The sequence below is a fragment of the Gossypium hirsutum genome, chromosome D03, assembly GCF_007990345.1.
Source record: "Gossypium hirsutum isolate 1008001.06 chromosome D03, Gossypium_hirsutum_v2.1, whole genome shotgun sequence".
NCBI classification, from domain to species: Eukaryota; Viridiplantae; Streptophyta; class Magnoliopsida; order Malvales; family Malvaceae; genus Gossypium; species Gossypium hirsutum.
Window position 1 is genome coordinate 41,010,772 of NC_053439.1, and position 25,139 is coordinate 41,035,910.

General features: G+C 31.7%; 3 protein-coding genes and 3 long non-coding RNA genes across 7 annotated transcripts; all 6 read left to right on the forward strand.

Moving 5' to 3' along the window:
* Positions 1 to 1,077: 1,077 nt before the first annotated feature.
* On the forward strand, positions 1,078 to 4,017 carry LOC107950831 (uncharacterized). Its single transcript, XR_001698224.2, has 4 exons — positions 1,078 to 1,340; positions 1,813 to 1,893; positions 3,457 to 3,523; positions 3,829 to 4,017. It is a non-coding gene; the product is annotated as an uncharacterized lncRNA (long non-coding RNA).
* Positions 4,018 to 8,133: 4,116 nt separating this feature from the next.
* On the forward strand, positions 8,134 to 10,154 carry LOC121215489 (uncharacterized). The gene is made up of 3 exons (XR_005911360.1): positions 8,134 to 8,238; positions 8,679 to 8,751; positions 9,748 to 10,154. It is a non-coding gene; the product is annotated as an uncharacterized lncRNA (long non-coding RNA).
* A 3,504-nt stretch (positions 10,155 to 13,658) lies between these two features.
* Positions 13,659 to 14,733, forward strand: LOC121215420 (uncharacterized). Its single transcript, XM_041089896.1, has 3 exons — positions 13,659 to 13,697; positions 13,794 to 14,063; positions 14,360 to 14,733. Exons 1-3 carry the CDS (start codon positions 13,659 to 13,661, stop codon positions 14,429 to 14,431), a joined length of 381 nt encoding a protein of 126 aa, XP_040945830.1. The 3' UTR covers positions 14,432 to 14,733.
* Positions 14,734 to 16,882: 2,149 nt separating this feature from the next.
* Positions 16,883 to 17,998, forward strand: LOC121215490 (uncharacterized). Its single transcript, XR_005911361.1, has 3 exons — positions 16,883 to 17,408; positions 17,536 to 17,631; positions 17,776 to 17,998. It is a non-coding gene; the product is annotated as an uncharacterized lncRNA (long non-coding RNA).
* Positions 17,999 to 18,356: 358 nt separating this feature from the next.
* LOC107949727 (cytochrome P450 71AP13) lies at positions 18,357 to 20,283 on the forward strand. Its single transcript, XM_016884475.2, has 2 exons — positions 18,357 to 19,516; positions 19,592 to 20,283. The coding sequence occupies exons 1-2, from the start codon at positions 18,602 to 18,604 to the stop codon at positions 20,201 to 20,203; spliced, it is 1,527 nt and encodes a 508-aa protein (XP_016739964.1). The 5' UTR covers positions 18,357 to 18,601; the 3' UTR covers positions 20,204 to 20,283.
* A 384-nt stretch (positions 20,284 to 20,667) lies between these two features.
* LOC107949726 (probable galactinol--sucrose galactosyltransferase 2) lies at positions 20,668 to 24,326 on the forward strand. 2 transcript variants are annotated; one of them, XM_016884473.2, is made up of 14 exons: positions 20,668 to 21,021; positions 21,106 to 21,320; positions 21,417 to 21,507; positions 21,585 to 21,633; positions 21,719 to 21,810; positions 21,887 to 21,976; positions 22,046 to 22,165; positions 22,241 to 22,651; positions 22,748 to 22,889; positions 22,985 to 23,052; positions 23,129 to 23,263; positions 23,334 to 23,557; positions 23,648 to 23,736; positions 23,815 to 24,326. In XM_016884473.2, exons 1-14 carry the CDS (start codon positions 20,825 to 20,827, stop codon positions 24,094 to 24,096), a joined length of 2,205 nt encoding a protein of 734 aa, XP_016739962.1. In that variant the 5' UTR covers positions 20,668 to 20,824; the 3' UTR covers positions 24,097 to 24,326. The 2 variants fall into 2 exon arrangements, with proteins under 2 accessions (XP_016739962.1, XP_016739963.1); XM_016884474.2 differs by lacking the exon at positions 22,046 to 22,165.
* Positions 24,327 to 25,139: the final 813 nt, after the last annotated feature.

Sequence of the window (25,139 nt, forward strand, 5' to 3'; positions counted from 1 at the left end):
TTACATTTATATTTTTTATTCAATCTTATTCACCTATTCTCTCATCTCTTTTATTATTAAATTTTTATCCTAATCTCTCTCTTTTTTTCTCTCAATTTTCTATCCTAATCGTTTGTAATTTTTCAGATTTTATTTGATTTACATCATCTTAAAGATTTTAAAAATGTCAACGCCTCTAATTCGTTTGTACCACAAACACATTTACGTTATCCAATTACAAATGGTAAGAAAATATTATTATATTTTTATTTTAATTAACATCATTACTAAGTTGTTGATGTTATTATTATTTTTTATGTTTATACAATCAGGACGAAGATCAGATTATCGAAACATATATGCACAATTTAAGTGCAAGAACATCATATGTTATTAAACAATACTTGGAAGAGGCGAGATTCTTACACATGTCCCGTATGCTTGACAGGACTAAATTGGAGTTCGTACTTATCAACTCTTTGTTGGAAAGATGTAAACTTGAAATACACACATTCCATCTTCCATGTGATGAGTGTAGGATTACACTCGAGGATGTGGCATTACAATTCGGTCTACCAGTTGATGGGTCAATTGTTACGAGGGTAGTGCGCCTTGGTGATTGGAGCCCAATTTCCCACCAACTATTAGGCAAGGTGCCGGACAAGTTTAGTGGTAACCAGATAGATACGAAATGGTTAGAGATAATTTCTTACATCTCAACAACTCTTTCTAGTGCGGTTGAAAGACAACAATTCTCTCGAGCATTCATACTAAGGTTGACCGGAGGTCATCTAATACCAGATAAATCTCAAAATCTAGTACATTTAAAGTGGCCACTACAACTAATCAACCTAAAAGAAACTGGGAAACTCAGTTGTGGATCAACTATGTAACAACCTGATTTTGACCCTAATCAGAACAGTGGTTTCGGGACCACAAATCCGAGTCTAAAAAAATTTTTAATATTATTTTATGTGTTTATTATGTTTGAATTTACTTGTGTGAAAATTTCGTGTGAAAATTTTATCGTTTGTGTGCTCGATTTTATAAAAGGACTTAATCGCGTAAAATGCAAAAGTGGCTAGCAATTTGTTAAAGTGCTATATTGCCATGGCTTTTATAATGTGGGGTCCTTATGTTGATATTATACCATTGAAATTTTGAGTGGACTTTTATGGACATGGTTAGTTAATTAGTAAAGTAAAATCATTAAGGTTAGTTTTGTAAATTAGTTAAATATGTTAATATAATAAAACATAAAATAAAAGCCATGCATGTTATTCATTTTTTTGGCCGAATGTGAGAAGAAAAGAAAGTCATTTACCTTGTTAAGGGTTCGGCACTTTCAAGTTTGGATTAAGGTATGGATTTAGTTCGGTTTTTGATAATTTTTATGTTTTTGAGATCGTTGCTTTGAATACTTCAAAACCCATGCCTTAATTTTGTGAATTTTTGATGATTTTAAAATGTGCCATTGATGAATGCTTGAACATTGTGATAGTTGATGATGAAAAATGAAAGAAATATATAGATTAACATATTTTGTCTTTGAATTTTTAGTGAATTTGAGAAATTAGAGCTAAATTGTGAAAATGAATTCTTGAGGGATTAAAATGTGAAATAAATGAAATGTGTGGACTTGTATGAAGACAAGGAATATTCGGCCCTAGCTTAGTGTGGGCAAATTTTGTGTATTTTGTGTTTTGTGCAAAAAGGATTAAATTGCAAAAAGTGTAAAATGTTAGGGGCAAAATGGTAATTTTCCCATTTATGTATTTTTGGACTTAATTGAATGTTTTGATGAATAAAAAGGTTAGATTTGATTATGTTTAGATCAAGAAACGAAGAAAACGGATTTGGATCGGGGGAAAACGAAAGTAATTGAATAATCGATCTTGTCCACTGATATCCGAGGTAAGTCTATTAGCAATTTGATGTTATTAAATCAGTATATATGCATGTATATCTATTGTATTTTGATGAGCTGAAATTGAAAGTATATGGATTGAATTTGGTTAAGTATGAATGATATGTATATATATGTATCATGTTCGAAAATATATATATGTATAAATTCTTGTTTTTAATCAAAGGTATATAATATATATACATAAGGTTCGAATATATATATATGAGCATATACATGTATAAAACCTTGGACTTGGTTAAAGGTAGGAATGTTATATAAGTTGACCCCGTTTTGAGTCGCCACCAATCCTTTTTAATGGGGTGTTATTGGATCACCTCGAAAAGTGGTTGTTTTTAATAAACGGTTTGATTTTATTAAAACAATATATATGTATATGTGAGTTGGAACATATATTTATACTCATAAATAAGTCTTGAATATATTTAAAGGTATGAATGTTATGTATGTATATGTAATTTCGAATATGTATGTATATACATGTATAAGTTTTTGTTCTGAATCAAAGGTATGAAATTGTTAGCTTAGATTATCTATAAGGTGTTCGAATGTATGATATATTTTCTTTGATTTGATTTTTAAGGTTATGAAATATATATGTATTTAAGTGATTCGATTAGTAAATGTATATTACTAAAGGTATGATATAAGTTAAATGATAAGATTTTAGTAGTAGAATTTAATTTATTAAGTTATATATATGTGTGAGTTTTCGGATGTATAATTAAATTATTTAGCTGAATTTGGTATTTGATCTTTATATATCTATGTGGTTTAAAGATATAGTTTATAAATTATTGAGCTGAATTTTTATGTATGGATATTATATACAACTATAGTTCGAATATGAGTTACAATTTCTGTAAATTGAGATTTTCAGCCTCAGGGCCTATCAGGTTTATTGTCAGTGAAATAATTCGGACTTTAAGTCTAGCAGGCTAAGTGCCGGTGATCTGAATCAGGTTATAAACCTAGCAGGCTAAGTGCCGGTGATCTGAATCAGGTTATAAACCTAGCAGGCTAAGTGCCGGTGATCTGAATCAGGCTATAAGCCTAGCAGGCTAAGTGCCGGTGAATATGTTAAATTAAGTGATTATACGCATTTGATATATATATATGATTTTGGGTTATATATAATGGATAAGTATATGAGCATTTGTCTATATGTATTTGATGAGTATATAAAGGTTTGGATCTCTGTGTTTAGTGAATAGGCACATATATTGGTTGTTATGAAAATTATTGAATATACATGTATGCATTCGGCACATGTGGATTAAAAGTATAGATGTGCATTTGGATTATGTAGTTGATAAGTAAAAATATAAGTTTTTGACATATGTATTTGAAAGATCATAGATATACATTCTATGAAATGCAAATGATAAGTATATTAGAAATCAGTATATGCTATTAATGACTATGTTTGGAACTTGATTATAAGCATATATTGTTTATACATATGTTCGTTTATATGTATTTTAGATATGCTATAAACTTACTAAGCTATAAAAGCTTACTTTGATTGTTTTTGTCCGTTTGTTTTATAGATAAAAAAAAACCAAGCTGCAGACTCGGGGATTGTTAGTGAAGATCATCACTCTATCTACTATCTCGGTATTAAAAATTTTAAATTATGGCATGTATAGGCTAGATAATATTTTGGAAGTCGTACTTCAATGTACTGTATATATATATAATTAATAGCCATATGAAACTAGCTTATTTTTCTTACGATTTAACTGAACTGAAACGTTATGTTTTGTTATAAAAGTTTAAAGTAAAATTTTATAATTATAATTACTTCTTATTTGACTAATTTAACATAAATGTAAATTTTTTTTTGAATTCTACTAAATGTCTGTATTAAGTTGCATTTTATTCGATAATGCTTCGTAACTCTAATTTATCGACGTATACAGGTTAGGAGCGTTACAAACTATCCTGACTACATTGTACCGAAAGATTTGTCCGGGAACTGAAGCATAGAAATTTAAAGTCGATGTTTGTATACTCCTTTTTCAATCATGGGCATGGTACCGTTTACTATTTTTAAATCCTCGAGTTTTCTTCCCTTATCAATGCTCACTTGTAATATGATAAGATTCATTTAATAATAGTTATTATATTATTTTTTTCATTATTATATATTTGGAATAACATACATGACACAAGTCATGTGGGTATATCGAACGAGCTTGAAGATATTCGGTTATTGTTAAATCAATAGGTCAAAAGCCGAGGTTAGTTTTTAAAATTTCAATTACACAATAATTAGGTAAGGATTTGAAATTTAATATTAGGTATGTAATGAAATTTATAATTTTGTACTACAGTTGGAATGGATGTCATACATTGATCTGGGAATTCAAGAATACATCCAAGCTGAATTTTTTACATATCGTAATTTGGCATGTCAACCATTGATAGTTTTTACAATAGTTAAGATGTGTAAATTTGATCGAATGATGCACCAGTTTGAGTTTGTGTAAGATATCTCGCTCTCACCTCATAACCTCGATGAACTTCACAAGATTAACTTATGAGGGAGAATCGAAGAAGATTGGCCTAAATTTCATGCCAAGTATATCTACTTGTGGGAACATAAGTATGATTTCATACTTATGCACAAACCAATTGTCAAATTGGATTTGGCGACATCTTCAGATTACATGACATGGTTTAGACTTCATGGTGAGTCGTATCTATTACCAAAGGGGGAAAGGAGTAGACAAATTCATTGTAGAATGCCAACACGACTCTATATGAGGCCATAATTAGGAGTACATCATCGAGTTCATCATCATCAGCTCTAACTAGATCTGATCATGGGTTGGGTTATCGCCCTAGCCAGAAGGCCCGCCCAAAAAATAGGAGGGTTTTGGCAAAAAAATGAGGCACATTTTCTAAATGAGCTGAACCTCGGATAAACCTTTTTTGGTCTGGCCCGAATACTATGTTGTCCTAATTCCTCATAGACCTTTGTTGCTCTCCACTCCACCACAAACACCAATCGACCGACCACCACAACATCGACCGACCACCACAAACACCAATCAGCCACCACTATCTCTTCCCTCAACACAGACTGCCTCCATTAGCCACCACCATCATCGTAAAACAGGTATGCTATTGAATGTGTTGAACCTTTCTACCACCATCATAATAACTTATTATGTAGCACTACATTATATTCTTTATTACTTAAACGAACTGAAGACAACAATTAATACCTTAGGTTAGTTCCTTATCTTTTTATCCTCTGTTTTTCTTTCTATTTGATTTTTAATTGAAATAATAAAGAATTTGCTTAATTTATATGGAAATTTAATAGGTTCAAACATCTGTTTGGATGACGAGAAAAAATTTGATTTTTTTTGTTATGATTTGGAATAACATAAAATTCTAACCCTGCATATCTTCATTTTCTTCTTTTGAATGCAAAATTAAAGCTAATAGAATTCTCTTTGATGTCATGCAACTCAACTAAGTATTCATTTTTTTGCCTTGCGCTCTTTCCTTTTATTTTAGTATAAATTTCACTATTCTATACTCTACAAAGTATGGATCGTCTCAATTCTTTTTATGATTGAAGTTATGAAATATGCAACATGCTAGTATGATCCAACATTGATTTTTATGCTATACTAAGATGATGTTATTAATATGAGAAATGTTTTTTTCAAAACAATTAATGTCTTCTTAATCACATTTTGAAGCCCCGGATGTCTCAAATTAAAGAGTTCGTGAGTTGCCTCTGGTGCTTGCGTCTGACACCATTCTCTCAAATGGTAACATACTCTATGATATGGTGTAAGAAAAAAAAAATTTATTTACATAATTAGCATCAACCTTATAATCTTTGAGTTCACAATCCTAATGATCTATATATTTAATTATAAAAACTTATATAAACTTTATTTGATGAAAGACTATGTTAGGTTAAATCTCTTTTTATAATATGTAAATTAAGTCAACAATAATATAAAATTTATACTATATACTATATAATCTTTATAAAATAAGGTTTTATAAATTGTCAAAAAATTTCATAACACTTCTTATAAATAATATAAATTTTCCATAACTTTAAAAAATTATTTTTATAAATAAGTTATAAAAAAAAACTATAACAAATTTTTTATGAATAAGTATATTATTTTTATAATATATAGCATGGACATATAAATGAGAGTCCATACTTTGCTATAAATTTTTATAAATAAATATATTATAACACTTCTATAACATGTAAGTTATTTTTTATAATATATTTTTTGACCATAACTTTAAAAAACTTTTAAGATTTAAATAATATATTTTTTGTTATAACTTTATAAAATACACAAATTATTTCTATAATATATATTTTTAAAATTTATAATATATTTTTTTCCATAACTATTTCAAACACTCATACAGGTTCATGCTTATAATATAATTTTTATAACTTGTATAATAAAAAAAGAAAAAAAAAGAATTTGAGTGTAATTCCCTAAGTAAAAACTTCAATTCTCACCCTTCCCTTAAGAATTAGAAATTGTAATTAGGGTGCTCCAATTATACCTAATTCGATGGGATCCACAAATTACAATGGTTACCCAAATATATCACCCTTGTGTAATTACAAATAATTATACTCAAATCCAATTAGTAGGTGGCTTTTGTAACACTATCTTAATTTCGTTCCTCATTGTAATTTAAAAATTCTAATCATAAGATTTCAAATTTTTTATACCATACAAATTATAAACAAAATCAACTCGTGTATCATGCGGAAATATATATAGTATGGATAGTTAATATGTCAAAATAAATTAAATAATGTATTGATATATAAAATAAACATGATATAAATACACAAATGTATTTTATTTCCTATTTTCCTTCTCTTTCATTTTTTTCTAATATATTAAAATAAAATTTTAATAACACTTTTTTTAAAGAAAAATTACGTTGTTAAGTATTCAATTATATTGAACGATTTTATAGATTCAAAATTTTTTCTGGGTAAATTACACCATTAATCATAAATTATAGGTAAGTTTTAGCTTAGTAACTAAAAAAAATATAATTTGTCACTAACATTTTAAAAAAGTATTGTCGCCCGACTATTAAGTGGCTAATGGTGACACTTTTTATTTGGTATAAAAATAAATTTAGTCCTTAATTTTTATACTTTCTATCAATTTGACCCTAATTTTATATAAATAAAAAATAAAAAAACTCAAAATTATTTTAAAAATAGAAAATTTTATATAAAACTTCTAGAAAAATAAAATTCTGAACGTGTTGTTGAAGAACTAATATGTATGAGAAATAAAAAAAAAGCATTCAATAGAATTCAATAACAAATTAAAGATAAAACAAAAAAAAAAGTTAGATCATTACATGCTTGTTTCTCGAAACCAAATTAGTAATGTGTTCAAGTCGAGTTCCATGCCTTGAAGAACATCCATAACTAATATAATAGAGGCTTGTGAAATCAAGTCTCATGCCAATTTTTAGCCAAAAAAAGAAGAAATACAAAATCTACCATAAAATTTTCTTTTTCAGTATCAATTCAAAATTTCAATTCATTTAAATTATTTTTCAAATCTCAAAATGTAAAAACAAATTATATCATGAAAATTTTATTTTCTTATAACAAAATTTTTGTAATGACCCAAAATTCATAGGCATCGAAAAAGTGTAATATCGGGCCTCCGTCTTAGTAAACCAAGTTCTTAAATAATTATGAGTAATTATAAGTCTAGTAATGTGTCTAATTAATTTTTTATTAGATGAATTTAGTTTAATTAAGAGAAATTAGGAAAAAGGACTAAATTGAATTAGGGGTAAAAGTTGAATTATAAATATAGAAATTAAAATGGATTAAAATGGCAATTAAGCCATTAACCAGAAATGAGGCGGCATATATGTAATAAAAATCTAAGATTTTTATGTTATATTTTAATTATAAAATTAATTACTTAGATACAAATTATGTTAACTTAATTTAAAATAATTATTATATTAAAAAATAAATTAAATAAAGACAAATGTATGGTGATGATAATAGACAAGTGGGTGGTGTTGGTAAATACATGTGTAATAATAATAAACATGTATTTAATAATAAAATATGTATTGCTTATTAATTAAGTAAATATATATTATTATATTATTATAATTAAAATAATAAAGTAAATAAAAGAAAGTAAAGAAATAAAAACGAAACAAAATAAAAAGAAAGGAGAAAGAAGCAGAGAGCATTTCGAACAGAGCAGTGGAAAGGAGAAAACGAAAAATAAAAAGAAAAACTAGGGTTTGAGGCTTTAAGCTTTAATTTGGTAAGTCAATCAAGTCCTTTCTTTTAATTTTGATGTTTTAAAAGTCTTAGAACAAAGTTTTGTTGAATTTAAGTTAAAATTTTGAAAGTTCTTAGATTTTTGAACATGATTCATGTTGAACAAATTGTTGAATTAGGGGTTTAATTGATAGAATTTCTAGTTAGAATTGATAAAAGAATTAAATTGTAAAGTAAGCTATAAGTTTTATGTTATAGGGACTAAATTGAGAAAAAATCAAAATTAGTGAAATATGCTAAAAATTAGTAGATAAATTTGAGTTTGGAAGAATTTTGAATAGAAATAGAGTGTGAATTAAATTAGAAAAGTAAATAAATTTAGTTAGGATTAAATTGGAATTAAAGTATAAATTAGATAGAAATTCTATTATTATTATAAATTAATGTTGTAATTAATAGTGTAAATTATTATTATTTTCGTAGCTAACAAGGAACTCGAGGCATTGACACACAAAGGAAAGGAGAAGATTATTGAGGAATAATCGAGCAAATTCGGGTTTGTATTACTATAATTCAAATTATTTATTATTTAATGTTAAATTTAAATTATGTGTATGGTAAGCAAATAATAAGGTAAGTGACTTTAATGAATTGAATTTGGAAAATTAAATTGAATGAGAAAAGTATGTGTTGGTATTGAATTGTGTTTTGATTAATGAATGGAAAAGTATAATTGATATTGACAAATGAATTCTTGAAATAAAAGTGAAAATTGAATTGTGATTATATGTGAATAATTGAAATGCATATTGAATTGAGAAAGTGTATTGAAAATTGATTGAAAAGTGAAAAATGATTCAATTGAAAATGTGAGAAATTGTGGCTGAATTGAGTTTTAATTGAGAATTGAAATACCCTATTAACCAGTAGGACTAAATCGGATATAATTGGCATGTCATTGGATTTGGAAGAGTACGGGATTTATCGGCTTTGCCGATCAGGCACTTTATGTGTTGTATATCAGGCACTTTATGTGTCGTATTTCAGGCACCTCGTGTGTCGTATCAGGCACCTCGTGGTCGTTTCAGGCACTTATGTGTCGTATACTGATCAGGTACTATGTACCATTTTAGGCACAATGTGACGTACTGGTGTGTTTGGGTTGGAATCTGTGTATCCTTCAAAGTCCAGATTGTTAATAGGGTGAATAACTGAAATGAAGAAATTATATGAATATGATTGATCGTATTATTGAAAATATTGAAAGAAATTAGAAAAAAATGAATTGTGGATTGAAATTGAAAATGGAATTGGAAAACATGAACTAAATGTTCATGTAGTAAAGGTAATTAAAGTTATGACATAATATTAAAATTGATGCATAATTAAAAGTGTATTGTTAATACTAATATAGTTTAAGAATGAATTAATGTAAGAGAAAATCAATTGTTATATACTTGATATTTATATTTTTATTATGGTTATTACAATTTGAATTATGGTAATACCACTGAGTATAAAATACTCAGCGTACGGTTGTTTACATGCGTAGGTTGAAAGGGGTCCAGAGTCTCGGTTCAGCATCGAGAACAATCCAGACTCAAGCATAAATTTTGATGATGTTTTCTCCCTTAATTGAAAGTGGCATGTACTAGGAGTTGTATAGGTTATATAGATGTGCTTGTAATGTTGGTTGTAAAAATGGTATACCATATTTTGGTATTAGTTTAATAAAATGGTAAAGATTATATTATATAATTTGGCATTAAGTTAGAATGGAAAATGAATGAAGTTATTGGTTAATTTTGAATGATATTATGAATGTTTAGTTATTAAATTACTATGTTAATGAATTGGTCATGATTTAAGTACATTTGAGTTTATATTGTTTTTGGTTGTGCCATTGGTTTTGGATTAGTTGTTGTTTGAAAATTGCAGGGAAGGTTAGATGTTTATAAATGGGTTATAATAAATTTTAAAAAATATATATTTGGAGTACTCAAACAAATCCCGTTCCATTGTTAATATGTGATTTAACTTTGAGGGCCCATTAAAAGGGATTTTATGATTTAATTTTTATATGTTTGTTATTTACTTGTGAATTGCTCATAAATTGACCAATATGTTCTGTAATGTTTTGTAACCCTGTTCCGGCGACGGTTTGGGATTAGGGGGTGTTACAATTTTACTTAATATTTCTATTTTTCTATGTTTTTCAAAGAATAGGTATTGGATATTTTTGTTGGAAAAATTGCTTTTATGGTAACTTTAAGGCATATTCTCAATTAGGAAAGGTAGAGAGTTGAATCATAAAATTATGATTTCATATTCTACTCTATGAGACCTTTATAATGGTATACCATATGCTCAAAATGGTTGAGTGATGAATGAGAAATTGATACTCAAAGTAAGCTACTTGGAAATATTATTGAGGAAAAATAAATGCTTAGATCCCACATTGGTTAAATACCAAAGTGTGAGATATGTTTATATATGTGAACCCTCTTAAAAAGTAATTGAATGATTGATTGTAACATTGCCTCGCCCGTAGGGGGTGCAGGTCCAAACTTGACTGGTTAGGGCCCACCCACACAACGTGGGCGACGCGAAATGTCTAGATCGGTTAGGCCCAAAGGGGCCTGCAAATATTTTAGCCCAACACGAATTTGTTTTCCCCAGTAGACATAATCTGCTTATATAAGGATTTTACATACAAAAATACTCTTTGATATTTTTCTCTTATCGAAACTCTGTTGTCTCAAAACTCTTCATTTTCCTTTTCGTATTATCAACATTCCGGTGATAGAAAAATGCTCGGTTTGTTCGTTAATCATTGTAGAGGTGCTGCTACTTTGATCACTGTTGTTGTTGTATCATGAGAGACATTCGACAACGTTACTCCATGTACCGTAGGAGCGGCCGAATCCGTCTTAAGGAAACTGTGTTTCACAGGCCTCAACGTTTTGTAAAATCCCTATTCTTTCTTCTTTATTTCAACTTTATATTATGGTTTTGTTTGATTTTCATATTTCACAATTTAATTATAAATTGTTCCATTTACATTTTATTTATATTTATCTTATTTTGTTTCGCTAACGTGTGTATTGTCCAACAATTTCTATATAGATAAATGGAGAAAAAATTGGAGGGTTTAAAAACACTTTCCCCTCATTTCCCATCATTTTTTCTCACATTATCTATTTTTATTTAATTTTTTTATAAGTACAAATATTACACATATTTTATATCCGTGCATTTAGCATTTTGCATAATCCTTAGGTGAAATATTGCAGTTTAGTTTAATTACTTATTTTGAGCCTCAATTGTATTTATTTATCTTTTTTAGTATTTTCCCTTTATTTTGTGTATTCCTAATTAATTAAATTTAAGTTAGGTGTTTTTGAAATTGATATAGGTGCATGGGAGTTTGAGACTCGAGTTTTGGGACCATCAAAAGATTAGATGAATAATTGAGGCAATGCATAGCCGAAAACAAGAAGTTTGGAGCCCCGAAACAACATTTTGGTGCCGTCGCGCATGAGTAGCGGTGCCTCTACGCCAATTTAAACACCCCAACGTCGAACCCCTTTGTTTTGGCTTGAAATTCTGCATTTTGATTGTATTTTAAGGGTTTTTTTGTCATTTATGAGTTTTATGACCTAAATCAAGTTTCTGTAATCTAATTTAGATAGAAGGGATGTTATAAATACTCTGATTTGAGAGGGAGTTAGGGCTTTTGGCCGTTTAGAAACTAAATAGATAATTTTGTTTACTTTTTTTTTTATTTTATGGCTTGCTAAACTCCCTTTTTTGTATACAAAGAATTTATCAAAGTTTGATTTAATAAATTTGTGAGACTTATTTGTGCTTTAATTCTTCTTTGTTCTTTGATATTCATGCATCTTTTGCTTTAATTACAACTGTTGGCGCCACTTTTTGATTAAAACGGGTTCGACTTGGATTTTAAAGATGAAAAAGAAAATGGGAGTCGCCACTAATCTTTTTTGATGAGGTGTGATCGGGTCACCTTAGAAAATGGTTGTTTTTAATAAACGATTTGATTTTATCAAAACAACAATTTGGTCTACGAAATTTAGAAAACGGGTTCGGGAGTCGATTACGTACGAGGAAGGATTAGCACCCTCGTAACTCCCAAAATTGGTACCTAGTTGATTACTTAATGTCTTGGTGTTGAAAATTAAAAACTCGAAAAGAATTTAAAAATACGATCCCTATTTTTATTGTGTTATCTTAAAATTACTCGAATATATCAAAAAAGAAAATGCCTCCTTATCTCGAAGTAACAAGATGTCACATCCAGTAAGTTAGGACACGACACCTCATATTCTTAAGAGTAAGCTTGCCTTTCATTTTTTATTTAAACCTCATTCATTTCAATTTTAAAAGGATATTCAGTTATTTATGATCAATACGAGAAAAATCGAAGCCCAGTAAGTTAGGGCACTATTTCTCGAATTTTCTAAATACGGAATACTGCCTTTATTTTCGAAATTTTATGCGTTTGGAAATTTAAAAGGATATTTTGCTATTTAGGTTTAACGAAAGAAATTGAGACCCAGCAAGTTAGGGTACAATTTCTCGAATTCCCAAAATGCGAAACATTGCCTTATCTTGAAATTGGTTACAAATTTGAGTAAAAGAATATTGAAATAAAAAACACGTTTAATTCATTATGCTTTTAATAGAATCATTTGATGCACAAAGGCATCATACGTGGCTATACGACATGCATTTAAATAACTGTGGCATAATATGCATAAAATACAAATATTTGATATTTAAAAGTTCTAATGTCAACATGTATGAATAATAGTTATGCAAGCAACAATATAATGATAACAATAATATAATAACAATAAATGTAATACAAAATGGGTCTAAAATTTGAAACTATTTGAAAAATAACGAATAAATAAGTGAGAGGATAAAATTACAATGATAATGGCAAAAATAGAATAAACAAACCAAATTCTAAAAAATAATGAGTAAATAAACCAAAAATAAAATTATTGTAAATTTGACTAAAAAAATAAAAATAAATAAATAAATAACCTTAAAGAAAATATTAAATAAAACTGATTTTTTAAAAAGGAATATAAAATAAAAAAATAAAAGGAAAATTCAAGGTTTAATAGGCTAAGGATCAAATTGCAATCAAGCTAAAATTTCGGGGTCAAAATCACAAAATAAAAAAAGGTTGCAGGGGACTGAATTGAAATGCGCTTGAAACGTGAGGGACTTATAGGGAACTATTCCCCAGCCCTAAAATGCGGCGTTTAATTGGGGAAGCTGCGCATGGTCCAAGGACCGAATTGAAACAGAGGCAAAATTTACGGCCCAATTCTAAAATAACCAAAGGGATCAGATTGCGCTATGCTGCAAAGTCAGAGGGACCGCATGCGTAATTATACCCTCACATTAGAAAACGCGCGGATCCCATGAATGCGGGTTGGGTCTTCAGGTCTTAGGCCAAACGGCACCGTTTTTGGCCACTGATACTAAGGTCCAAAATGGCGCCATTTTATAGCTTATATAAATAAAAAAACACACAAAAAATCACTCTCATTCATTTTTTAGAAAGAAAAAAACAGAGAGCCAAAGGTCTCTCTCTCTCTCTCGGTCTTCTCCTCCGGTCAACAGGGCCACCTTTTGCGCCGTCGGGTCCCCGCCGTAGGCGGTGGTTGGAGCGATGCAAAGGTCAGATTTTTTACCCGGTTCAAAGACCGTTTGAAGGCCGAACCTTCTGGGCTCGAGAGCCGAAAGAAGAGAACCCCCAACACCCCTTTTACCAGTCCGATTTCAGCGACCAAACAAGGTCTCCAGCGATGGGGTTTGCGGCGATCCCAGGTACTTCCTTCTCTTTTCTTCTTATTCTATTTTATTTGCTAAAACTGATTTGTAAAAAAATGAATAAATAAAAAATAAAAATAAAAAGAAAACAGAAAAACAAAACAAAGGCAATCAGATTTCAACCTTTTCAAATCTCTGTTCTATTTTTGATGTTTGATGCGTGTAAAAGGAAGAAAAAAATTACAAGTCTCTCATTTTGGCTTTATAGCCGATCTAAACAACTCTTTGATGTCTATTTTTTGTTGTTTTGCGATTTGGTTGCTTCCTTTTGTTGCGTGTTACACGTTTTGCAGATGTCAGGGGTCGGTGATAGGCGAACGATGGTGGCAGTGGGCATGCGAATGGCGGCTGGTCAGAAGACATAGAGCCCTAGGTGCGGCGCACCTAGGGTTTTGTTTATTTTTGTTCTTAATCTGGGCTTGTTTTTGTTTTGGGTTTTGTTGTTTAGTTTTGGGCTTTTAGCCCGGGCAAAAATTGGGCTACTACTACAACTACTCAGGTTTATTGAATATATGGCTAGTGTTCAATTGCTTAGAATAAGCCGAGTCAATTAGGAAGGTTAAATATGTAGTTGTTTAATTCGTTCTAATACTAGTGACAAATTACATAACACATTTATGTTGTAGTTTACAGTTATGTGGTGTTAATGTGTGTTTTAGCTTAAATGAATTTTGGTGAGGTGAGTTTGTTAGTTAAAATTAAGCCTCTCTAGTTCTTAATGCTGCTAGTAAGTTAAAGCTTGGGCATTGAGTTGCGAGGTTATTTATTAGTTTGGGAAGTAATTTATATACGAGTTGTCTCTTGGTTACCGGTCAAGTAAGGAGAGATTGGTTGCCCGACGTTGAGTCAACAACTAGAATTAATTCACTAAAGGCGTTGAAGTTATATTTGTGTTGATGATCAAATTCATAAATCAAACAGAGATTTACCTTTGGCGAGAGCTTTTTTCCATTAATTTTTATAAAACTTTTAATTACTACTTTCTTCAATCTAAGTTTTCAATTTAAATTTGGTTTTAGTTTAATTTTAGCTTTCGATTTCATAAAACCCCCTTCCGATTTACTTTTATTGTATTTCTTTAAAGAAATAAAGTTATTATCGATCTCTATGGATACGACCCTACTTGCTGCTCTTACTAATTACTCTTTTACAAGTAGGTTTTATTTTTGTAGGTTTTGACACCCTATCATTTTTCAATTTTAGAGTTTTCTAAATTTTTAAAAAGAATTTTATTTTTTATTGTTTTATATAGAATCAGGGTCAAATTGACAGAAAGTATAAAAACCAATTAAAATTGTTATTATACCAACTAAAAAAATAACACCATCAACTGCTTGACACTCGAGTGACGAAAAAAATCGAAAACATTAGCGGCCAAATTGTAACTTACTCTTAGTTAAGTGATCAAAATGAAAATATTAGTGGAAATCGACTTTTATTTTAGAAAAACGAAAATGGAGTCGCTACCAACCCTTTTTATTAGGTGTGGCCGAATCACCTTGAAACTTAATCACTTTAATAAAAGGTTAAATTTACTAAAATGATAATTTTCGGTCTACAAAATCCAATGAGTGGGTTCAGGAGTCGGTTATGTATGAGGAAGGATTAGCACCCTCATAACGCCTAAAATTGGTACATAGTTGATTACTTGATGTCTTGGTGTCGAAAATTGAAAATTCGAAGAGAATTTAAAATACGATCCCTCTTTGCATGATGTTATTTGATTAAAATATCGCTAACTAAAATAAATTTTATGGAAAATGCCTTATTTTGAGTTAATCGAGAAGAAAAGATCATGCCTTGTAAGTTAGGGCACGATGTTTCGAATCCTCGAAAACAAGAATAATCGCCATTTGATTATTACCTAAGTCCTATGTTTTTGTATTTTAAATAGGATATTCGATTACTTAAGTTCAAGGAGAAAGTCATACTCCGTAAGTTAGGAGCAGGCCCATTGGATTCCCCAAATAAAGAATATTGCATCGGTTTTAAATTATTTCTTATGCGTTTGTGTAGAAAAATATTATGAACGTATGTAGTAATATTTACAATACACGATAATGGCAAAATTATGACATTAACAAAATAACAACATAAATAATAAAATAAAATGACAATAATATAATGAATACAATAATTAAAAAATAATGATAAAAAATTTATTCAATTAATAGTACTATATAATAATGATACTAATAGTGAAATAATATAAAAATGTATGATAATAATATAATTACATTAATGAAATATTGATTTTTGAGCAAATTTTAACAAAATAATATTAATTAGCAACGATAATTACCTAATAGTATTAATAGTATCAATAATTGAAAATAAAGGACTAAAATAAAATAATTGATAAATTTGAGGGTAAAAATGTAAATTATGCAACTTAAAGGTTAAAAAAGTAAGTATAAGGATTTAATTAAATGAACAGGGGACTAAATTGAAACTATGACAAAACTTCAGGTATAAATAAAAATAATAAATAAAAGGGTTAAATAAAAAACAATAAAATGTAGGGACCAAAAAGACAAATAACCCAAACCCAGTACACATCATTCCCCAAAGGGTCGATAGTCTGGGGATTGAATTGAATATGTAACAAAATTTAAACCATAAAAAAAACAAAAAAAACAAAAAAAAGAATATAAAGGATTGAATTAAAATAAAATGGAAAAGTATAGGGCCTCAAAGGGAAATTATCCCAACCCACATTGTTTCCTTGGTTCAATAGTGGGTCAAAGGACTGACATGCAAGAAAATTAAAATTATGGGGTAAAAATGTAAAAAAAAAGAATAAGATGACATTGAAAAGGGCCAAAAGCGTAAAGACCAGGGCAATAATTACATCCCCATTTCTAACATGCATGGATCCTAGGGAATCCAGATCGGGTTGTCAGTTCACGCTTCAAAACGATGTTGTTTTGGGCATTTTAAGCTACGCCCCAAAACGACGTCGTATAGTACCCTTATATAAGTTAAAAAACTAAAAAAAAATTCATTTCCCTTCTCTGTTTAAAAATATATATATTTCTTTCCTTTTTCTCTCAAAACGACCTTTAGGCCAACCATGAGGTCTGGTGAGCCTTTGCCGTGGCCACCGATCATCGACGACGGCAATCGCAGTTTTTGGTGGCCGAAATTCCTAAAAAGTTTTCCTCGAGCCCCTTTTTTGTGTAGATCGTGGATCCGACGATAGATCCTCCGAAAATCCAGTCAAAATTCGACTGGTGACCAAGAAACCTTTCGGTTTCTCTTCTCCGACGTGGCCATCGACGAACCCAAAGGGGTTCGGAGACCTCCCTGGTTGGAGGAGGACCTCCCAGTGGTGATGAACAGGTAAAATTTAAACCTTTATCTTATTAATTTTAATGTTATTCAAAATAAAAGTAGAGAAAAAAAAAAGAATGATGAATCTTAGTTTTTTTGAACTTTGCTGTTGTTTTTTTATACTCAATTTCTCCAGTTTCTGTCGAGGCTGTCGACGAACCCTAAAGGGCTCGGAGACCGGTCGAATCGGCAGAGAGCCGTCGACGACAGTGATAGGAGATGAAGCGATGAGGTAATTTTCTTTTAAACCTTGTTTTTATTTTTTTATGCTTTTTACAAAAAATAGAATAAAAATAAAAATAGAAGAATATAAAACCACTTTTGTAATTTGTTTTTTTTCTTTGTATTCTCTTTTGAATTTCTTCGTCTTCTGCAGATGGTGGTGGCGAGGATGAGGAGGTGTTAGGCCTCAAATGGCACACCTACTGACGCGGCAAGGGCGACGACCGGAGGCTTACGGACTTTTAGGGTTGTTGATATTTTTTAGGTTTTAGGTTTGGGGCTTAAATAATTTGAGCTTTTGGGTTTTATATTTGGACTTGTAATGGACTGGACTTTTAATTAATGGACTTATTTTTATTTATTTTTGTTATTTTTATTTGGGCCGGATAAAAATAGGCCTCTACATAGTTTACCTATGTATTTTACTTTTAAAATGTATTTTACTTTTAAAAAAGAGCACAAGTTAAAAGAGTTAATTAATGCATTAAAAAATTATTAAAAAAATGTAAAAAGAAAACATATTTCATTTAGAACATTACTAAATAGAATGAAAGTTTGAAGCTTTAAGGTATAAAAACTTTTGATTCCCATATTTTCTTTATTTTAATTTCCCCACTGAACAGAGATATTTGTCCAGAATGCCGAATGGATGTATACTAATTTGCTGCAAATTTGTGTATAGATTATTAGAGGACTTGTTCAGTAGTTTAGGGCTTTTTTTTTTTAATTTATAGCAAATCCAATATTCTTTACGAAATTTGATACTGTATCATCAGCTTCTGACTGATTATTGAAAACCTAATATTATCTCATTGGAAAGGTCGATACTGTTATCAAAACCAAATAATTCGTGATTGAAAACACACCAATATGTAATCCCCATACCCTATCCCTCCACCAACTTTGTCCAATAGCATAGCAATAGAACGAGATAAAGTTAGTAAGTATATAGACTTCCAACTGTGACCGAAGAAACTCCAATGGCTTCTCTTCAATGGCTGCTGCAACTGAGCTCCAGTCCCTTCTTGCTCTTTGCATCAATCCTCCTTCTCCTTAAACTTCTTTTCAACCAAAACTCCACCAAAACAAAACCCAATCTTCCACCATGCCCTCCCAAGTTACCCATCATCGGCAACCTCCACCAGCTAGGTACCATGCCTCATCTGTCACTCCGTCGCCTGTCCAACAAGTTCGGCCCAATAATTTACTTACAGCTGGGTCAGATCCCCACCGTGGTGGTTTCATCAGCTAAATTGGCCAAACAAGTGATGAAAACTCACGACCTCGCACTTTCCAATCGCCCACCCATCTTCTCGGCTAAACTTTTGTTCTATGATTGCACTGATATTGCCTTCGCCCCTTACGGTGCTTACTGGAGACATATTCGGAAACTCTGCATCCTTGAACTGTTGAGTGCTAAACGAGTTCAATCATTTAGCTTTGTCAGGGAAGAAGAGGTTGCTCGATTGGTCCGCAGAGTTTCAGAATCTTCTTATCCTGCTACTGTAAATCTAAGCAAGTTGTTGGGTTTCTACGCCAACGATAATCTTTGTCGAGTTGCTTTGGGAAGAGGTTTCTCACATGGTAGAGACTATGATCGCCGTGGATTCCAAAAGATGCTTGAAGAGTATCAAGAGTTGCTTGGAGGATTTAGTATCGGAGATTTCTTCCCTTCCATGGAGTTCATCCATAGCTTAACGGGTTTGAAATCGAAACTCCAGAGCACGTTCCAACGCTTCGATCGGTTCTTCGACGAGGTGATAACCGAACACCTTGATCCGGACAGACATAAAGAGGAACATAGTAAGGACTTGTTGGATGTTTTGCTGGACATACAGAACAGTAAATCTAATGAGATCAACCTCACCATGGACAATGTTAAGGCCATCATGTTGGTAAGTACCTTTTGTTTGACGAACCCAATACGAGTATATGCCTGATATGAGTATGTTGTATTATTGGTTTTGCAGGACATGTTTGCTGCTGGAACCGATACGACATTCATAACTCTTGATTGGGCAATGACAGAACTTATCATGAACCCGAAAGTACTCGAAACAGCTCAAGCCGAAATCCGGAAAGTTGTAGGGGATAGAAGAGTGGTCTTAGAAACTGATCTGCCTCACCTTGATTACATGAAAGCTGTCATCAAAGAGACCTGGCGATTACATCCTCCTGCACCGGTCTTACTTCCTAGAGAATCCATGGAAGACGTTACGATCGACCGGTTCGATATTCCGAGCAAAACACGGATTTTCGTCAATGTATGGGCAATAGGAAGAGATCCAGAATTATGGGAAAATCCAGAATGTTTTGCACCAGAAAGGTTCGTACATAGTTCAATTGACTTCAAGGGGCAAGATTTCGAGTTGATACCCTTTGGAGCTGGTCGAAGAAGCTGTCCTGCTATTACATTTGGCACAGTGAGTGTTGAGTTGGCACTGGCTCAGCTGCTTCATAGCTTTGATTGGGAGCTTCAATCAGGTACTGAAGCTAAAGATTTGGATCTTACAGAGAACTTTGGCATCACAATGCATAAGATTGCTCCTCTCATGGTTATTGCTAAACCACATTTCCCTTAGGGCAGACCATCCCTCCACTGTTCTGCAAATTATCTTGTACTAAACATGAAATAAAACAACCTTACAAAAATATACAAATATATGAATGTGTTTATTTAATGAATTGGGATCCTTCCCTAAATTCACATGCTTTTGCACCGTAATAACCCCACACCGCTAAATTCACAAGAAAACAAAAATCAATCGAAACAAGCATAATATAAAAACATATTAATAAATATAAACAACTTTTTTTAGTTTTAAATAATAAATCAGATTAAGAAATGATACAATTTAAGCTAAAATTATTGTATTGGACTAAAACTCATGCACCACAGCTGCACATGAGCTCCAATTCAGTTGGTTTTCAGCCACGTATAGCTCCATTGCCATCCGCTCTGGCTTAGAACCAATGTCGACACGTTTTATCCATCACTATATTTTTATAGTTGGAGTTCATGGCTCATAAATCCAACAATCTCAGTCAGATTTTCAAATTTCTCGCTTTGTTCGGTGCGGTTTCCTAGTATTCATCTTCCTATCTCGTCTCATCCTGAGACACTATATAATGGACGGCTTCCATTTCTGAATCCTGCAGTATCTGCAAAAACATTAGCATTTCAGTCAAAAGAAAAGAAAAACATGGGAAGTAACGAAGATGTTATGATTAGTGTTAAACCAGGTGTTACAGGTGGTTCGTTCATGGTTCGAGGAACGGCTGTTTTAACTAACGTTCCAGCTAACATCACGGTTACACCGGTTAACGACGGTTCGGTTTTCGTTGGAGCTAATGCAACCAGTTCAAGTTCTCGTCACGTGTTCAATCTCGGAACCCTCCAGTATGTACAATAACTGTGCAATTTAATTGAGTTAAACTTCGGGTTTATCTTACATTTTGGTAAGTGTATATATGGATACTGCAGGGTGCACAGATTGGTGTGTCTCTTCAGGTTCAAAATCTGGTGGATGATACCATGCTTCGGAACTTCGGGCGGAGACATTCCGGCAGAAACTCAAATGCTTCTCCTGGAAGTTGAGAACAAGTTCTATGTCTTGATACTACCTGTATTGGATGGTCAGTTTCGTACAAGTTTGCAAGGGACACCAGACAATGAACTAGAGTTTTGCATTGAGAGCGGTCGATTTGCCCCCTTTTTTCATCTATGTTTTATTGTAGTTCAATACAAGCTACTTCTGTTTTCTTAGTTCTTCTGTTGATTATCCATTGTTTCAGGAGATCCTGATGTTCAAACCACCAAGATTAAAGAACCAGTTTTCGTAAATTCGGGGAACAACCCGTTTAAGCTCATAAGGAATTCTATTAAGTATGTTGGTGAGCATAGGATCAGGGATTTAAATTACAAGCGCGTTTTATCGAATATGAAGTTTGAATTGCTTGTAGGATATTGGAGAAGCATAAGGGTACGTTCAAGCATATCGATAATAAGCAGGTAAAGAACCAAGAATCCATGTTTTCCATGTATGTTCTTGTTAGACAACTTCCATGGTTGAAAATCTCTGTTTTTTTTATTACAGAAGCCAGAACATATAGATTGGTTTGGATGGAACACCTGGGATGCTTTTTATTGTAATGTAGATCCTGAAGGAATCAAAGATGGACTCGAAAGGTAAATATTATTCTCGGTACTTCAAATAGGCTTCAATTTCTTCGTTCATAATATTGATTTAGGGTTTTATCTGTAGTTTCTCAAAGGGAGGTTGTCCTCCAAAACTTTTAACCATTGATGAAGGCTGGCAAAATATTTTTCCCAGCTATGAAGAGAACCCAACAGGGTAAGACAATTAATTCAATAAGTTCACTCTTGCTTAGTAGCTTTAGTCATTCCATCTGTTTGATTGAAGGGAATTGTCAAGATTAATTAATCTTGAGGAAAATACAAAATTCAAGGGCTCAAAGTTGGATAAATCAGGAAAAAATCTCAGAGATTTTATCAAAACTATCAAGCAGAAATATGGATTGAAGTGAGTTTTTTTTTCTCTGTCAGAAGCTATAGAAGTATAGATTGTTCTTATTAATCATAGCAGTAACAATTGCAGATACGTATACATTTGGCATGCTATGGCTGGTTACTGGGGAGGGGTTCTTCCAGAATCTGAAGTGATGAAAAAATACAACCCCAAAATTCAACCTGTTGTTCAGTCCCCTGGTAATCTGACCCATGTTGTATGTTCAACCCTGGACAACATACAGGAAAAGGGAATCGGGCTAATTGATCCCTCCAAAATCCGCGATTTTTACCACGATTTTCATAGCTACCAAGCAAGTTGTGGTGTTGATGGTGTCAAGGTGGATGTTCAGAGTGTGTTGGAGCTCCTCGGTGCTGGCTACAGTGGTCGAGTTTCACTGACTAAATCATACCTGGGAGCCCTTGAGGATTCTGTTACCGAAACTTTCAAATCCAACAACTTAATCTGCTCCATGAGTCTGAATACTGACTTCCTATACAGGTTTGCCCAAAATTATTATGCAACTTTTGTTATGATTCGGCAAAAAGGAAAAGGGTATCTTCAATTTTTTACAATAACATTTTCGGATACTGTCAGTACAAAGAAGGCTGCTGCAGCTAGAGCAACTGAAGATTTCATGCCAAATGAACCAACATTTCAGACATTACATGTTGCTGCTGCTGCTTTTAACTCTCTTCTTATAGGAGAGATCATTGTACCAGATTGGGACATGTTTTATGTAGGTTCTTAAGCATCTGCATGAACACCTTTCACATATACACAACCATGAACTATCCATGCATATTCCACATGGGATTTTTTTTTCCATTTCAGAGCGATCATATTACCGCAGAGTTCCATGGTGCAGCGAGAGCCTTGAGTGGTTCTGCAGTATATGTAAGGTGTGCCCCTAGTTCTAAATGCAAGTTCTTGTACATCGCTATATGTGTCTTAATGTTGGGATTTTCATTCCTTCAGTGACAAGCCAGGTAGTCACGATTTTGACATTATTAAGAAGCTAGTGTTGCATGATGGCTCTATCCTTAGAGCTCGATATGCCGGTCGACCTACTCGGGACTGTTTATTCAATGACCCTGTCACAGATGGAAAAAGGTTAAACACTTAAAGCAAAGAATCATGCTTGTATTCTGCGAGTATATCTTGTCTGATGACATTTTTGCAGCCTATTGAAGATTTGGAACTTGAACAAGTTATCAGGGGTTATAGGTGTTTTTAACTGCCAAAGAGCTGGAATATGGCCTCCTATTAAAGGTAGTATATATATGCCGGCGCCCGGCTCAGGAATACCAATCTCAGGGATTGCCAGTGCTGGAGATGTTGATGCACTTGAAGAGGTTGCAGGGGAGAATTGGAGAGGACATTGTGCAGTATATGCATGCCTTTCAGGTAAATCCTTTTGTTTCATGTTTGTCGGTCTTCGGGTTCTGACTTTGGACTCTCCAGAAAGTGCTTGAAATGTGAATCTATATACTGTAGGTTCCCTGAAGACAATGTTAAAGGATGCAAAATTTCAAGTGGCCTTAGAACATTTGAAATGTGAAGTCTTTACTGTTTCTCCTATCTGGGTCGGTACTTCTCCATAGCTTTTTTTTTTTAAAAGCATAAGCAAAGTAGTTAAAATAATGAAGTATGAATCCAAACAGGCATTCAGCGAGGATCTTCGGTTTGCTCCTATCGGATTACTCGACATGTACAATTCAGGAGGTGCAGTTGAAGCTATGGACTCCGAAAACAAATCATCAGAATGTAAGATAAAGGTGAGAATCCGAGGGTGTGGACGGTTCGGAGCATATTCAAATAAGAGACCAAAATGTTGCAGCATGAACGAGAAAGATGAGGAGTTCATATACAATCCCATAGATGGACTAGTGACAGTGAAGGTTGAAGGTGAGTACAGCTCAAGAGAAATGGTTTTTGTTTATTGAGACGAGGTTGTATGGGGAATTTTGAATGAAAAGAAAATGTGGGTTTAGTTAGATTTTACAGTGCATGAAGTTTTCCCTATTATTATGTAAGCTTTGCCAATGAAATATTAGTGTTATATATATATATATGTTGGTGTTGGTGTTGGTGTTGGTGTTGGTGTTGGTGTTGAAGTGAGGTATTATTGATGTAATGTGTGGTACTGGTAATGGAAGAAATTGAAGTTGTTTTCCTTAGCATTCTTAGTACTACTTAAACTCATCTAATATAATAACAATGGATTTTTTTTTTATCTTGGAAAAACAAAAAAGGCATAACAGCAGACCACAATTTGGTTCTCAATCAAAGTAACATTCTTTGGACATCTCAAGTTTCTTGTTTCTCAATTTTATAATTTAAATTTAGTGTATTTTTGGTAATATATTATTTTAGTAATTTTTTAATAAATTTAGTCTAATCCATATTGCTATTTTAACACTTAATAAAAAATCAAAATAATAAAAAAACTTGATAAAATTTTTAAAAATTATCTATTACAAATCCTATCCCTTAAAAAAAATTTAGGACACGTTCGGTTTGCTCTAATGGAATAGAGGCGTAATGAAATAGATGCGTAATAGCAATTCAATTGTTTGGTTGAATGTAATGGAATAGAGGTGGAATATTATTCTTGTGTTTGGTTGAATGGAATGGAGGTGTAATAGCATAAGAGAAAAAACTAAAATGACTAGAATACCCTTAGCAGAAATTTGTTTAGGTAAATGATTATTGTTATTGTTATTAAATTTTAATAAGATTATTAATATTAATAATAAATAATTTAATCATATTTTAACATAATTATTATTAAATATATTTTAATCAAAATATATAATTTAATAAAATTCTTAATAATCAATATTCTTATATGAATTTACTAAAATCATAATATATGATACTATAAAATATAATTTGAAATAATTATTATTAAATATATTTTAATTAAAATATATGGTTTAATAAAATTCTTAATAATCAATATTTTTATATGAATTTACTTAAATCA